The 16,318-nt window shown below is 40.8% G+C and overlaps 4 protein-coding genes across 7 annotated transcripts in view; 2 read left to right on the top strand and 2 right to left on the bottom strand.

Moving 5' to 3' along the window:
- Nucleotides 1-43: 43 nt before the first annotated feature.
- LOC124219918 (zinc finger protein 420) lies at nt 44-4,492 on the bottom strand. 2 transcript variants are annotated; one of them, XM_046628170.2, is made up of 3 exons: nt 3,852-4,492; nt 1,369-3,640; nt 44-892 (listed from the first exon to the last, which is right to left on the bottom strand). In XM_046628170.2, exons 1-3 carry the CDS (start codon nt 4,443-4,445, stop codon nt 870-872), a joined length of 2,889 nt encoding a protein of 962 aa, XP_046484126.1. In that variant the 5' UTR covers nt 4,446-4,492; the 3' UTR covers nt 44-869. The 2 variants fall into 2 exon arrangements, with proteins under 2 accessions (XP_046484126.1, XP_046484125.1); XM_046628169.2 differs by lacking the exon at nt 44-892 and having other exon boundaries at nt 899-3,640.
- Nucleotides 4,493-4,938: 446 nt separating this feature from the next.
- LOC124219927 (dehydrogenase/reductase SDR family protein 7-like) lies at nt 4,939-8,537 on the top strand. The gene is made up of 6 exons (XM_046628184.2): nt 4,939-5,085; nt 5,147-5,290; nt 5,574-5,793; nt 5,877-5,961; nt 6,071-6,231; nt 6,311-8,537. Exons 1-6 carry the CDS (start codon nt 4,939-4,941, stop codon nt 6,508-6,510), a joined length of 957 nt encoding a protein of 318 aa, XP_046484140.1. The 3' UTR covers nt 6,511-8,537.
- Nucleotides 8,538-8,755: 218 nt separating this feature from the next.
- Nucleotides 8,756-10,512, bottom strand: Pmi (Transmembrane protein Pmi). Its single transcript, XM_046628193.2, has 3 exons — nt 10,430-10,512; nt 9,594-9,811; nt 8,756-9,412 (listed from the first exon to the last, which is right to left on the bottom strand). The coding sequence occupies exons 1-3, from the start codon at nt 10,510-10,512 to the stop codon at nt 9,126-9,128; spliced, it is 588 nt and encodes a 195-aa protein (XP_046484149.1). The 3' UTR covers nt 8,756-9,125.
- Nucleotides 10,513-11,027: 515 nt separating this feature from the next.
- osp (myosin phosphatase Rho interacting protein outspread) overlaps nt 11,028-16,318 on the top strand; it is a 69,182-nt gene continuing 63,891 nt past the window's right edge. The window contains exon 1 of one of the 3 annotated variants that reach the window (XR_011177098.1): nt 11,028-12,889. Coding sequence is in view for 2 of the 3 variants with exons in the window: in XM_046628164.2 (XP_046484120.1) it covers nt 12,719-12,889 (171 nt within the window). In the remaining variant the exon portion in view is untranslated. The remainder of the gene's footprint in view (nt 12,890-16,318) is intronic. The other 2 variants (XM_046628164.2, XM_046628165.2) reach the window with 2 other exon arrangements.

Here is a 16,318-nt window from a genome sequence, read left to right as displayed (position 1 = left end):
AACAAAAATCGTTAACGATTTGTTACAATATACGTCCAATCTCACACATATCTATCATTTGTATCTGAAAGGTTGCATGAAGAAACATTTATTCAAATTCTAATTATAGTAAATGTAGATATATCTGTACATATTGTAACGCTGTATATCAATACACTTTCATGAGCTATGAATACTTCGGTTGGAATTATATTTTAAAGGCATGTCGACCTGCCACAATATTTTCTCATACTGTACAGTAAACCAATATGTTAGTATATACATATATATATAGGATATAATAATATATAATATACTATACATATAGGTATATATATATTGAAACATTACGAAAATACAGTACTAATCACTTTTATAGTCTAGAAAATACAGGTATTGTATGTATCCATACCATACGCCGATGTTGTTTTTAGTTTCTTTTTTTGTTTCATAATGTCTGTGTTGTAAGATATGACTTATCGATACATAGTTCAATCATGATTCCCAAAAACGATGCCATGGACTAAGGATCAGTAACTCGCACAGCTTACCGAACCTGCCAGAGATACTTCTGACGCAAGGCTTTACTCTTATAAACTACGTGATGAAATGACAGTACAATACACACTTAAGTCTATATAATATAATACGTAAGTTTATATAATATGCTGTCTATAGATAGCAGCGAATAGTACAACGATTTTGAACTAAAATCAGTAAGTAGAGGGATAACACATGTTTTTGTTGAAAGACGCTTATTATTATTAGAACTGAATGTGTTTTTCTTTTCTTTTTAAAACTAATCAAATATGTGGTAAGTGCCGACGGCAGTAGACGTTTTGTTAGCGTTGTTGTAAGCATGAGATAAAATAGTCGGTATCACAGTTTACCTAGCGTTGATAGCTACCAACGTCTGAAAGCAAAAAAGAAAAATATATGGAAATAAAAAAACAGGAATTTCTGATGATTTTCATAGATTTACAAGTAGAATCATATTATTTCAGGCTATTCAATTATCGTACAGTTTGTCTATTTCGTTTAGTTGCATCTGCTGCAAGGGTTTCGTATTAATCCACAATTCTCAATGTAATGCTGAAAACATTGAAATCGACTCTTGATACACTAATAATTATCAACAAATCCAATATTTTTAGATACAAATTTATTTTCGATATGACATCAATTTCTGTAATGTACTGTGCGACTAAACTAAATAGAGAAACTGTACTACTATTCTTGTAAATACGTAATAACAATCATGCGATTAAACCGTAGTGTCCTGATATCACAAATTTTTTTTCCGGACATTACGGAAGCACACGAATTAAATGTGAATTTTCACGTGTTCCATTAAAGAGTTTTTATTTGTAAATTCTTCCCCGCACATACCGCAGGCCGATTCTTGTCCATCGTCACTTTCTCGATGCTGATGATGCTGCTGGTACTGAACGTGGGAGGAAGTCGACTGCGCACCTCCATCTTGGATCAAAGATTCATCAACCGAAGTAGCAACCTCAGCTTTGACTCGTTCTCCTGGATGCTGAGTGGTCGAGGATGACGTTGAATGATGAGTTACCATGTTCATTGGCATATCAATATTGCTTATCTGTTCAATTTGACTGGAAAAATTGTCATGATTTTGGGGATTTGGTATAGTCAGTACTGGTAGAGATTCATTTTGTTTGGATATCAGATGCAAAGTATTGTTTTGTTTGTTTGGCGAAACTAGATGCACACTGCCATCTCCTTGTTTCGAAGAGGTCATCAGGTGCATCCCGCTACCTTCGTTTTGCCTGGGTGTAGAACTAGGAGTTTGTCGTTCAGCCGAAGCCATACGGACGCTGCATCCCTGTTTGTCCTCGGCATTTAGTCCGAGAGTTTCTCTATGATTAATCTGAGGTATGTGCAGATGGTTCTCACCTTGCTTACCTTGTGATATCAAATGTAAATCATTTGGTTTAACCTCCGAAATAAGTCGCAAAGCTTCACTTCGCTTCGCCGCTGTGATCAGGAGCACCGTGTCGCTTGATTTTCCAACTGCCATAAACTGCGGTAAGCTGTCTGTGGTTTTGGTAGAAACGTCTGAAATAGAAAGCAGAGCTTCGTTCTGTTCCATCCTTGATATCGATCGATCGCTACCAGTGATCTGTTTTCCCAGAGAAGAAGATGAAGATCCAGAACTCGCCGGAGTCTTGGATTTCTTCTTCGCAGGTTTTGACTTCAACGCGTTGTTGTTCGTCTTTGCTTTAGCCTGGGCTATCATTTGGTCTGAATGTTTAACGATGTGGGCACAGAGTTCGTCCCTATCCTGATTCAAAGCGCCGCACAGAGGACACCTGAATGGGGGTCCGGTTACCTCAGTCTCATTTTTTCCAGCAGCATGAACCCATCTGACGTGTTCTCTGAGCACAACTTTCTGATTAAAGGCCCTTGAGCACAGTGGACAAACGTGCGGTCTCTCTCCTGTATGGATCCGTTCATGTTTTCTCAATGTTCCTCCATCTCTGAACGCTTTCCAACAGAATTTGCACCCATAGGGTCGTTCCCCGGTATGAGTGCGGTGATGAATGAGATATCCCTGCCTGGATGAGAACGTCTTGGAACAAACGTCGCAGTGAAAGTGAGCGGGGCTTCCAGCGTGCGTTCTTGCATGTTCCCAGAGCCCTTGCCTAGATACAAAGCTCTTGCCGCACTCGCTGCAGGTGAAGGCAGAGTCACCGGGGTGAGCGGAGAGTCTGTGCTCGTCGAGTTCCTGCTGCTTCTCAAACTGAGTGCCGCACACCTCGCAGGAGTGAGTTTTCTTTCTATGAATCCACTGGTGCCTGAACATCTTCTGCTTAGTTGTGAACTTTTTTCCACAATCGGCACATGCGTGCTTACCCCACTTGCTGGGCAGCCCGTGTTCAGTGTTATTTCTCATCACTTTCTTGGCACAGGTTGTCTGGTGCGTCGCCAGACAGCTGCTGTCCTGAAACTGCTTGTCGCAGTACTCACACTCCACCGGCATAGTCCAATTTTTGCTTGTATGAATCTTCTCGTGAAAGGCGAGCGCCGATGCTCTGGCAAAGTTCATTCCACAGTGGCTGCACGTGTGCTGCTGAGTCGTCTCAGTCAATTCGACCTCCACATAGCTTCGCCTCGACTCTCCGTGGTACGGAAGTGACTCAATTTTTACCATGCTTCCATCCTGGCTGCTAAAGGAATTCATTGATAAGTTATACTGGTGGTTTATCTGGTTGGTAATGGTGTTTTGCTGCGTGTATTCGAACTGGGCTACTTCTCCGCTCGGCATTACGGCAAACTCCTGAAGCGTATCCATCTTGTCCTGTTGATTGGTCAAACCGGCTACTCCTGGTTGATCGTTACTGAAATTGTAACTCGGAATCGACCAGTGAACCTGGGACACTTCGTAGTTGGGTATCGTCGAAACGGACGAAGAGGGAACGGAGGTAGCCGGCGTTTCGGAGTTACTGTTGTTCTCGGGCCATTTTCGGAATGGCTCAGCGGTGACCTGAGTAACACTGTTGTTGGTTAACGAAGTTTGCATAATAGCTCGGCCAGCGACATATGTGTGTATCTTCATGTGGTTTGAGAGGCTGGATGGCCTCTGAAAGTTGGAATTGCATATGTTGCACTTGTGCGGTCTTTCCGTCTGGTGTACCTGTTACATATACAATACATTCATATTAGATACATAAGCGATGATACCTGTGCAATAGCTATATAGGGGAAAGGGGAGAGACGTCGTTGAGACAGGATGCCGTATGCTAGCGGGAACGTGTATGCTTATTGTAATAAATGGAGCGAGATAAACACTTTTGAAATTCACTATAGGTTGAAGTTGTTTATCAGATTGACATTAATAACAATACCTGCGCCATGTGCGACTGAAGGTTCGCCTTGGACCTGAAGAGATTGCCGCAGATCCGGCAAGCGTGGGGTCGATCGACCTGGTGACAGACCATGTGGTTGTTGAGGTCAATCTTACGCTCGAACCGTTCACCGCAGGTGGTGCATGAGAGCTTGACGGAGGCGCAGGTCGAGTGATGCTTGGCCATCTCGACCTGAGTAAAGAGGTGCGCGCAATTCGGGCATGGTATCTTTTTGTCGTTGTTGAAACAAGGATACATCCCACCAAGCTGGCGAAGCGCCTCGACCGCCATCGACTCGTCGTCGCCCGAGGTGTACTGCTGTTGCTGTTCCTCCTGCTTTATGTATATCGGGTATACCGCGGACCCGTCGCCGTCCTCGGCGTCGTCCGAGTTCTCAGTGAGGATTTCGACAGCCGCCTCGACCTCCGCCGACCCGGTGCCGCCCGTCCCGTCGACAACCTCCGTGACGGTGACTTCCGGGAGAACGCAGTCCTCTACGACGGGCTCGCATATCTCCTCGTGGGATATGATCGTCTCGTGCATGTTCGTTGACAGTGGAAAAGCGACATATTGCTCGTTTCCCGGTGTCTCCATTATATAACGAGGAGTACTCGAGTAGGTATTGCTCGGCTATTGTCATTCCCAGCGTTCGATCATATCGGGCAAACCTCTGGATCGTTCAGTTTGAACACAGCCGCAGCGTTGCACACCTAGTTTTACCCCACACGCTACGTTAGGTTGCACACTTCGGACACTTCACGCGCGGAGCTAACGACAAACCGATACGTTTGGCAGGTGTATTCTAAACATTTCTATCAGCAGCGCGTCGTAATTACGCTTCTCGAACATCCCTCGGACGAACGTTTTATCCGAAATTATTATTATTAACGCCAAAACTGTTGGGAAATAAGTTTACTGTACCGCGCGAAGTTGGCCACAAAGTTGACGCGAATATGTGCCAATTGTTTTAAGATCGAATCTCGCCTTTGTTTCGAACGTCACAATATCGACTCAATCGGCTAACTTCTCACGGCGCGAGTCGAACGTAACCTTCTGCCTCCATCCTCACATTTCTGACCGCCAAGTCATGAAGCAAGCCGAGCAGTCCGTCGGGTGGCACATGTTGTGGTGGTTATTCGGCATCGGCTGTATCCCCGTGACTTTTCCATGGTTATTATATCACCTTTACGACACTGTAAGGCAGAATCGTCGGAAGGCCAGATTGGCGGGAAAGGTAAACCGAAGAATCGCGGTTTGCGATCGGCTCGCGAATAATTATTGTTTCTCGTTTCCAGGTTGTTTTGATCACTGGTGCTAGTTCGGGACTCGGAGAAGCCTTGGCGCACAGTTTCTACAAATGCGGTTCTCGCCTAATTTTAGCATCCCGACGAAGAGAAGAACTCGAAAGAGTCAAGGTTGCGCTGATCAACACGCACCCCGTAAGTTTTTGACGTTGCGTTTGCCTTGTCATCTACGATGTCACACAGGTGACATCGCTTTAGAAAACAATTACAATGTTCTTCAAATACATATTGAATTGTCATTTTAAGAAATACATCAAGTCGGATTTATCCTATGAACAATTTTTAAAAACGCCGAGCATCATAGGTTCAATAATTAGACATTTGCTTGACAGTTCGCCCACACTTAGCTCTATGTCTCTGCCAACTTTGTTTTCTTTTTGTTTTTCATTTGATACCTGAATGAAAACATTCATTTCAGACAGTTCCCACTCACCCGCCAGTGGTTCTTCCACTGGATATAACAAACCTAAATGATGTACCATTGGAGGTACAGAAGGTGTTGAAAATTTATCCTCAAATAGATATATTGATAAATAATGCAGGGATTTCGTACAGAGGAGAAGTGATCAATACCAATGTCGACATTGACATCAAAGTCATGCTTTGCAATTATTTTGGCCAAATTGCTTTGACTAAGGGTGAGCTTTACCCTCTGCTAAATTTGATGTTTATCAGTACCTGATTTACACAAAACCTCATAACTGACAACAACTATTTGCAGCTGTCTTGCCTTGTATGCTGGAAAGACGATCTGGACATGTCGTGTTTGTCAGCAGTGTTCAAGGCCGAATTGCGATACCTTACAGGTAAGATAAATACTATACAAAGCAGAAGAAATACAAGAAACATTTTAATACGTTTCCACAAATCTCGCTGACTACATGAGCATTGAATAACTGTACAATTGCCGTGCAGATCGGCGTACGCTGCCTCAAAGCATGCGTTGCAAGCATGGTGCGACACAACACGAGCCGAACTGGCCGAGCAAAACATCAAAATAACAGTTGTAAGTCCCGGATACGTAAAGACATCCCTTTCACTGAACGCAATAACAGGGAGTGGTGATACGTATGGAGGTGAGCATGAATATCGGTATTATTGTACGGAGAACGAGTCAAGGTGATAGCTGTGTACTGACATGATTATTTCATATAGTAATGGACAAAAGTACAGAGGAAGGTTTTACACCGGAATACGTTGCGGAACAAGTGTTGAAAGCGTTGCTTAGAGAGGCGAGTGAAGTTACAGTTGCTACGTTTGTGCCAAAAGCTGCAATCCTTCTGCGCTCGGTTCTTCCTTCTGTGTATTTTTGGCTCATGAGAAAACGGGCCAAGACGGTGGCAAAAGATAAGTAGTCATAAACAATTGAATTTTCTATAATAATGCAAGAAATTGGATCAAAATTGTGACACACAATTCTTGAAAATGCAACGATGGTTCTGAGAATCGAATTAATAAAAAACTCGAAAGATAGGCCAAGAGAAAGAATAGCTTTACATGGAGGTGAACTGCTTCAAGAATTCTATCTGTGTATAGTATCCGACGTCGAATGATGGAAAACTCGTAACTGCGTTAGTCATTCAGATTCGTACAATTAGTAAATGAAATTTTTTATACACAGTATTAGGATAAAAGAAAGATTCGAAGGAATGTAAATATTATATAAATTAATATCGTTTACGTTTTTATTTTTTGCAATGAAAATTCTTTACTGTAACCATCAAGCGCCTTGAACCACATTCATGCAATTTGTCTAATACACTTCCGTATTTTTTGTCAGTTGGCAATCAAAACACAACGTGTACTATTTAAAACTATATTTTATTATTATAATTATTATGACACAGGCCCCAAATTAATAGGGCATGTTTACATTTTATGTACACGTTAAGACTATGGACCCGCGAATTTTTTCTTGCTTTCTTATTTTTTAAATTATTTTCACTAATTATCGGGCTAAAACAGTTTACATTACTATAAAAATGGACGCACCATTGGCGACCATCGCTTGAAAAAAAACAGACAATATTTGGCAATTTGATATGGTATAACGGATATCTTATTCAGTTTTGGGATGAGGTTAAAGGCAATTATCAATGCTAGACATTAGCAAATATTAGACTCATTCAGGAACTCTTGATTTATTTCACTGAGGAGAATGAGGAGAAGTTATATGGAAACATTTTCTATTGATAAAATAAATGCAAGCAAATTAATTGCGACTGTCAAAACCCATTCAAATTAAAGCAGATATATCGTCAACAAATATGTCCTTCAAGATGCAGTTTTTTTAAGCAGAGGAAAATCTGTTCATAGTTACAGAGAAAAGAAAGAGTGTTATATTCAATGCCAGATAGTATAGGGATAACAGAATTTAGCTTGACTGGATAACTTTTTGAAAGATTCTATAGAATAATATTCAGAAAGACTCGTGAAATTCACAACAATTCAGCCACCCATTCGTACAGTTTTCTTGCGTGGCTTTATATTTTTATATATTTTGAATACTATTCTTCAATGTGCTCGTATCCTTATTCATTGCACATAGTTAGAAATAAAAAAAAAAATTACAATCAACTGTGCTTGTATTCCAATCCCAAAATTTTTTAGGGTATTTTTTGTTCGAGATAGACTCAAGTTTCATACTGCTTTCCGATAAGCTTGTCAAACTCTCTTGCCTGATTGGTTCTCCACCATTAGCTGTCAATAGTATTTATTTTTTGTGACGAATATTCTTTAGTATGTTATTAGCACTTTATCTATAGCTGCAACGTCGCATGTCTGCAAATCTAATAACACGTTGAGATATATCCTCGTGATTTATTGTTTGCAAAGAGTTGGTTAATTTAAACATTTATCATTTGATATTTTCGTTGTAGATAACAAGAACGGTTTTGTTTCTACAATCTTAGTACACGCTGTTTGCAATGCGTGAGTAGTAAGAGAGAAAAATAAAACAAGAAAATTATAAAACGCGCGTGAAATGCTAACTGATCCAAGTAGGAAACAAATATGAATAAAAATCGAAGAGGCGTGAAGAATACCTCCTGTTTATGCGAGTACGTACTGTAAAAATAAAAGTGATACTACAATCTCATTCGAATTGGAATCATGTAGCTTGTACATTTTTTCTATAATAGTGTGCGAGTGTGTGGTTTGAACAGAACTTTAATACGATTTTCAGAAGATTTGTTGCATAATTTCTTTTATTTAAAAGAAGGATTCGCGATGACAATTGAGAACTCATTATATTTTAAAGGGAGTAGAACGTCGCGTAAAAACATTGGAAAAAATGAATCAATGGCAAATTTTAAAGAAAACGTATAAGTATAGTGATTACAGCATATTCTAGCTAAATTATTTACAAACTAAACGTACATGCCCTCAATATATATTCTGTTTTCTTTGCTTTATCTTTTTCTTGTACATATTTTTTTTTTTTTGTCGTCTCAATCGTCGAACATCATCCGACTTTGTAAGCTTATTCGCAAGCTGTTTTTTTTTTGCAACTAAACATTTTCAACTTTTCTCAATGTGAAGTTTTATTTCGCCCCCCCCCCCCTCTCCCCCCCCCCCCCCCCCCCCCGGTCATACTGCATCATCACTTGCTGCAGTTTTGTGGCAGAGAGAAGTTGTATTGTTTTTTTTTATAAACCACTTTGAATGTTATAATTGATACTTAAAATCAATTGTAATATTGAATAAGACCGTTGTTGCGAAGAAGAGGACCTCGTGTACGATGCCAGTTGATCAACGGTCGGAAAATAAATTTAAATATCCGTATTTATCTAACGTATCTGAGGTTAGCCTAATTTGTATCTCACTACTGTCGCACATATCGAAGCTGCGCGGCTTATCCTCCTAGCCTCACCTGATTTGGCGATGAATGATAGCTGGTGAGGTTCGCGCGGAGGAGGATTAAGGAAAAAAAAAAAAACGAAGAAATGAGAATAACTGAAAGGAAACAACCTCATTGAAAAGCTTGGTACAATCTCCAACCGCTTATGCCCAGAGCTGTAAGCGTTATCGTTGTGTGAAGGATTCTTCGCCTTGTATCGTCTCGCCTGACCAAAAAAGTCGGAGACGACGGACCCAACACCGCCAACAATTCCACATGTGGCAATTTACTCGTGTCTGTTTCAACCTGGTACTGACAGCAAGGGTCGAACTGCCAAGACACCGTGTATAAACCGCAACTTATCACAGATGCGAAACCCAGCGGACCACAAAGATACGGTCGATCTCCCCAAATTAAGCCTGTAGGTCGTTAATATAAATAATATGTGATTCGTGTCGAAATTACAGTTATATAATACATTTTTGAGAAGTTCGGAGGTAAAATATGCCACCTTGGAATAAAATTAACACAATGATCAGGTCGTCAGCCTTCCCGATTTTCCTGGACTTATTTTTTCTGATTGTAATGGAAACGACGAACCTGTGACTATGGCTCCTAGACCGGAAAGAGCGGCGGTCTTATGGAGACAATTGCCGACGGCGATCCATCTGGATGTCTCGTCTCCTAGCTTGGATGGCTCGATAACGATTAAATTACACTCAGATTCCAGAGCTCTTTCTAGCTCGTACTCGAAGGTCTCGTGCGCGTTCTCACCATCGTAAACCTCCCTGATAATGGCAACCTTTGCAGAGTCATCTCTGAAAAATGTTAACGGCGAAAATGATATACAAAGCAGTACGGCAAGTAATAAGAAAAGATAACACACGCCTGATTAACCATCAAATTACAGGAGACTACGTACATACATATACACTGCCGATGCTGTCGGTGTTACATAACAAATGTGAGATGCCAATTGCTAGTTGTTATTCGATCTGGGCTCAGGCCCGACAGTGGAAACGATACTGTAGCGTTAGGAGTGATTGCGAAATGTTTATTCATTCATAAATTCGTTTTAATGTGCAATGGAAAAAAAGAGCTGCAGGACCAATTGGACGGTTATCGTACGCCCCGAATCACGTCGCTTTTCGAACTTTCGACAATTTTGAATGACCGACGATTTCTGTCTCCGAATTAACGAATGTCTTGGCTACGGGACTGCGAAGCTTAATTTTTTTTAAATATGAAAACAGTCGATTACGATATCAGAGTATCGTGCCGCGACTTCATTTACTCCGTAATGTTGTTTTAGCGTGTAAAATTCTATGATTTGCGGTGAAAAATACACGCGATTATTCGAAATGTTCCGGGAAAATGCGACCGAGATATTCCGATTGGTTATAGCGATAAAAATATAAATAATTGTAACTACAAACCTGTCACCCCCTTCATCTACCATCTTTTCTGTCTCTTCGTAAACAGCGGGACCGATGGAACAATACGGAACGGAAGTAAACATCGGGAAACAAACCGGAAGCTCGAATCAGCTGGCGGTAATTGATTGCTGATTTGACTCGCGGCGCAGGATTTGAAAGCTGAGAAAGTAACGACGATTTTGCGATATCGAATGCGAAGCGCACGTACTTATTTAATACCTTTTTTATGACATAGATACACTGTCTTACAGAGACGCAAACGTCCCGTACCGAACCATGGTTTATAATTCGCTCACCCGCGATCCCGTCACGTGCGCATCTTTTCCATCCCACGCACGTACGCAACAAGACAGTTTTGAAACTCTCTAGAACGCAACGGGATTCGAAACTGTGGCAAGACGTATTTGCGGCGGCTTTTCCCATTGCAAAACGGCATTTCCACTTAAGGAAACTGCGAAATCGCACGTCCAAGTATCGCGTCTCGATTTGAAAATGGCGGGCCTTTCAGGGCGGAGGAGCGCGGACTATTTCGTCTGGCGGATGAAGACTCCGCGTTAGATTCGGTTCGTGGCGCGGCCGAGACTCGGAGCAAATCGGTGTGTCGCTGCCGGTACCGAAGCAGTGTCGAGTAAATAAGGACAGATGGAAGTTCGGTCGTTCGTGGTTTCGCAATGGAGGAGTGGTATCGTCGTCGCGGTGTTATAAAAATGCCCGGAATTTATCGCTCAAGTAACCGGCCGGGTCAAGAATCGAGTACCGAAGACGGCTAAGAGCAAACCGACAATACCTCATCCTTGAATAACTCGACGCGCCTCGTTAATAAAGGCGAACAACCGCCGATCAGCCGTGACACAGAGGCTCCAGAGCCTGAGAGCCGCGTCTTTGGCAGGTAATCGCGAGGCATAAATCGTGCTCCGCATTTAATCAATCGGCACGTGCGCGTGCCAACGGTACTGCCCTGCATACGAACAAAACAGCCCGAGACTCGGTATCGTCACAGTCGCCAGTCGGTTGTTTCTTGCCGTCGCGCCGTGTGAGTGAGATATTTGGCGGAGCTAAGAAGAGAAGAAGAAGAAGAAGGTGAAGAATAAGAAAACGTACAGTGTGAAAGTTGGCGCTTTTCCCCCCGGGGGGAAGTTCGAAGTGCGGGTAATCGAATAAACGGGTGCTGCTGCTGCTGGTTGCTCCGGGAAGAGAGTCTAGTCCCTGTCTCTTCGAGTCCCGGTATCGCCATATCTGGAGAGACTTAACGGTAACTCGATACTCTCTAAGCCAGTTGTAAATAACTACGCGATAATCGTCGCCGTCGCATCGAATCGGCGACGAACACCAGCATCGTCGTCGTCAGCAACAACAACAACAGCACCAACAACAACAACAACAACAACGGCATCGAGTCAAATTCCCTGGGCGTGTAGCCGAGTCGGAGCGGCCAGGCTTTCGTTCGTTCGTTGGTTGTTGTCTTCGTCGTGGTCTCGGTTAACGGATAGGAACGGTACCTGTGTGCCTACAGAGTGGGCTGCAGCAGCCGCCCTGCAAGGTCGGGGAAACAAGTGAGCGTCGTCATCTCGTCGGCCGCCTGGAGCACCGTGAAGTTGGCCGTCGTTCGGCGAAGTTTTGAGTGACAATTGCGAATCGCCTCGTATCCGACATACAATATCCCTCCTCCGCGATCTCGGCACGTGCTACAATTAATAACTCGCCCCAAAATTTCTCGTTTTGGTGATCTCGATGTGCGCGACGAACGATAACCAAGCGACGAGATACGAAGAACGTTGATAGAAAACTGTTTCCTACGTTCGCCTATGCAACAAAGTTCAAAATCACACGTCGAGTCCGCGTTGTTTCGCGTTCGGCAACGAATTATGATAATTTCACTAAACACCATAGTTTTTCGTGACAGTGACTTGCGCAGCAGTGACAACGAGAGATCCTTACGCGTAAAATAAGTTTTTCTACCATAACCGATGTATAATATATTTGTGTTTCAAGTTTATTATTGTTGTTATTGTTTTTGTTGTTGATCGTTTGTTGTTGTGTTGTTGTTGGTGTTGTGTTTTTGTTGTTGTTGTTGTTGTTGTTTTTGTTGAAACAGTGAAGATAATAATCTTGTTGCAAGTGCCTCTTTCTCTCCATATCTGTCATCTCTTATTCGTTTCGAGGAGCGTATAAAAATATTTCTAAACAAAAGAGAGATAGAGAGAGAGAGAGAGAGAGAGAGAAAGTAAACAAAAAAAAAAAAAAAATAAGTAAATAAATAATTTAAAAAAAGGTACGATAAATATTGAAATGTCGACGGTTGGATCGGGCTCAATATCAAACGTGAGGGTGGGAAGCAACACCACCGGGACAGCATCGGAATGTCGGAAGTTTGCGCCGAATATCTTCAATAAAAGCAAGTGTAGCAGCTGCTTCAAGCAGAAGGAGGAACACACCGCCGAGGCGCTGGAATGCAACAGGGTAAGTTTAGTCTCCTCCTCCTCCCCCCCCCCCCCCCCCCCCCCTTATTACACCGCTCTCTTCTCTTCTTTCCTCTTCTCTTCTCTCGGCACTTGGCCGCCGCTGCTGAGAGGAGAAACTCGACAGAAGAGAGAGAGAGATATATATATATAATTCTCTCCCGACTATGATAAACTACGTTATACATAATTTTTCGCTTCGCGATTCGGACAATCGGTCCGAAAATAACGATTTTTGGATAATAATAATGGTAATAATAATAGCAATAATGCGATAATGATAGACACGGTATGAAACGATCCCCCGACCTCCCCCCTCACTCTGATTCGATTGTCTTCATTGGTTCCTTTACGGTTTAATTCTTGTGCGATGATCGAAGTTTGAAATTGGGTGAATAACGCAGCCGTTGTGTTAGTTAGTAATGTTAACGTAACGAAATATTATGGGGAAAAAATCGTTACTCTGCAAATTTCTGAATGATTCTTAAGGAGTTGGATTTTAAAAGTATGTGTTTGTTTTGTTTATCCATTGTTTATCGAATTTAAGACGAATCTTCCGAATGTTCGAAAAGTAACGAGTTATTCTAAACATGCATTGTTGAGTGTACGGTTTCACACAGATCGGTTCTACAATTTTGTTTCTACCGATGATTCGCTTCGAAAGGTCCGTTTCTACGAGTTCGTTCCTCGTACATTTAACTTTGAATTACGTAAATTTTGCTTTAATTTAATTTAATCTAATTTAATTTCATTTAATTTACACGTACGCACGAACTTAGCAATCCGAGTCGTGAACGCGCTTAACGTCTGTCAACCTCTCTCTCTGCGTGTAGCACGCGTTTCTCACTGCCTCGACTATACGTAATATCTAGAATAGGTAGAGCCTGGCTTAGCTGGCTTACATTGGTTCGCCTATTTCCATTCCTTCCCATACTCAGTCCGTCGGACAAAACTGTATCTCGAGCTGAAAGCTTACATACATACACACACGCACACTTATCAGGTATAAGGTATACTGGAACTGCAGCAAAGAGGAAGTAGAATTTTTGTTTTATGTTTGTTTGGATAGGGGGAAATATTATGAGACATTGAAAAAGTGTACGGAAAGAGAGGGAGAAAAAGATTATTGACACAGAAATATATATTTTTCTTATCATTAAAAAGTCCTGGATACTATCTTCGAAATGGAAATATACTATTTTTAAAGTTTGCTGCGAATTAAGTATTTATTTGTATTCACCGAGCAAGTGTTTTTATCAAGTTGATTCACGCATCTAATCGCGTTTTTCGTTTTTCCCTGCTAACAGATTGTAGTGGAAACAACGGGTGTGTATATATACTATATGTATAAAATCTCTGCGTCGCCCTTTGCATTCGTGTATTTTTATTTTTTCCGAATTTTCTTGAATAACCTGAAGATGTCTTGGAAATATTCTCGAATTTGTTATAAATTTTTTACTTGACAACACGTTATAATGTACCTGTTGGGTTTACTCAACGTGGGATCGAATGTGTCGAACTTTGGTTAAAAATTTTCGCCTAAATTATTATCTTCACTTATCCGTACCTCGCTCGAAAAGTCGAAAAGACGAAGAAGAAGAAGCGAGCGGTTATGAAGAAGAAGTTCACCGCGTGCCGCCGCACCTGCAGTGATAAATTAGATCCTTTTTTAGAAAGTGCAGCAACAGCAGCAACAGCAAAGGAACTGGCTTGCTGGCTCTTGGCCTTTTTATACCAACGTTCACATTTATACACGCGAACACGTGTTTATGTAAATATTTTAAGATATAAACCCCTACGTACGTTGTACGTGTGCCGACGACGTAAGAGAATGATAAAATGTGATTTAGGTGTAGAATCCTCCTCCGTGAAATTAGGTAGAATACAAGTTTTCTTCACCATCGGCTGGAAAGTTCTCTTCAAACTTTCAATATTCCTAAGTATTACCTTACAAACGATTTTGCGACCCAAGCGACGGTTCGTAATTTCATGAAAAACAAACAAAAAAAAAAGATTACATGGAAAGTAGGGATATTTTTATGAAATCGTCACGAGCAACTTATCCAAATTGGTCAGGGAAATTAAGAGTAGAAGTACATGTAACAATGGAGAGTGTATCCTTGTTACCTGCATCTGCGGTTTTCATTTCATTGACAAGCGTACACGTAACGCGGAATGAATTTGTATGTGACACAACGTACGATGTGTGTTTAACGTTGGTATGCATTGCGGAATAAGGAACCGCGAAAACCGAATCACAGTCAGTCAGTCAGTCAGCATCTCTCGAATACCTCGATATTTTAGTCAAGCGCCACTTAATTAACGCTACTTGTCATTCAGATCTCAATTCGCGTTTATACCTGTTGTTTCTTTTTATTTTTTTTTTTTTTCATTCTTTCATTCCTCCTTTACTTCTCAGTAGAATCGCCTATCGCGCCTTCGAATTCTTCTTGCGGTTATTCTGATCATCCCGCAATAACTATACGACAGAATATTCATTATACACACACATATATATATATATATATATATTTTATATACAGGGTGACGACAATTTTGCTCAAATAAAACTCTGTCACTTTTCTCGTCAAATAATTCTGAATCCTCTGCAATATTGGGTGTAGCATTCTGCACACCTTTGATTATAAATATGATATATATATATATATAAATTTGAATTAAAAAACACATCAATAATTAGAATATTAACAATACCATTTCCGACAGTTAGCGATTAACTGAATTTACGAAGCATAGCTGAAATTCGGAAAAAAAAGTACGTTTCTTTCTGCAAGTCATAATATTTATATACCATGTTTATATTTGTTCTCGGTCGATTATAAAGTAAAAGCCATAATAAATTTATCGCGATGATATTTTTCTCAGCGTATAATATATATTATATACAACGGAAACGGATCGATAAATCGATCGATCAGTTACTGTTCTGTGATATTTTTTTTCTCTGCCTAGTGATATCTATCTTTACACATAATGATAATAAATATAATAATAATAATGATAGTAATAATGAACCATCGCGAAACTTTCACGTTATTTTACAATTGGTGCAAAACGATTTCTTTCTACTTTTTCAATTCCGCGGATCGAGACGTTCTAACAATTATTTACGGGCGTGTAGAAAGATTTAAAAAATAAATAAACAAAGAAAAATAATAGAAAGACGCGTTGAAGCGAATTAGACAGAGTAGGTTACAAGTTTCCTTTGCTTTTTTCTAATTTTCTTCAATTTATGTAAGAGGTATTGATGTTATCTCTCTGGTCTAGAATCATTTGCTTCGCTTTCCCCCCCACTTTATTCTATACACTATAAGAAGAATAATAAATACCAAACGAATGACGAATCTTTTCTGTAGGTAATATATGTATAGAATGATTTCATGATTTTCGAAGTAGTAGGTATTACGCA

Source organism: Neodiprion pinetum, chromosome 5 (assembly GCF_021155775.2).
Source record: "Neodiprion pinetum isolate iyNeoPine1 chromosome 5, iyNeoPine1.2, whole genome shotgun sequence".
Taxonomy (NCBI): domain Eukaryota; kingdom Metazoa; phylum Arthropoda; class Insecta; order Hymenoptera; family Diprionidae; genus Neodiprion; species Neodiprion pinetum.
The sequence above is the reverse complement of the archived record's forward strand: the minus strand, read 5'-3'. Positions and strand labels throughout refer to the sequence as shown.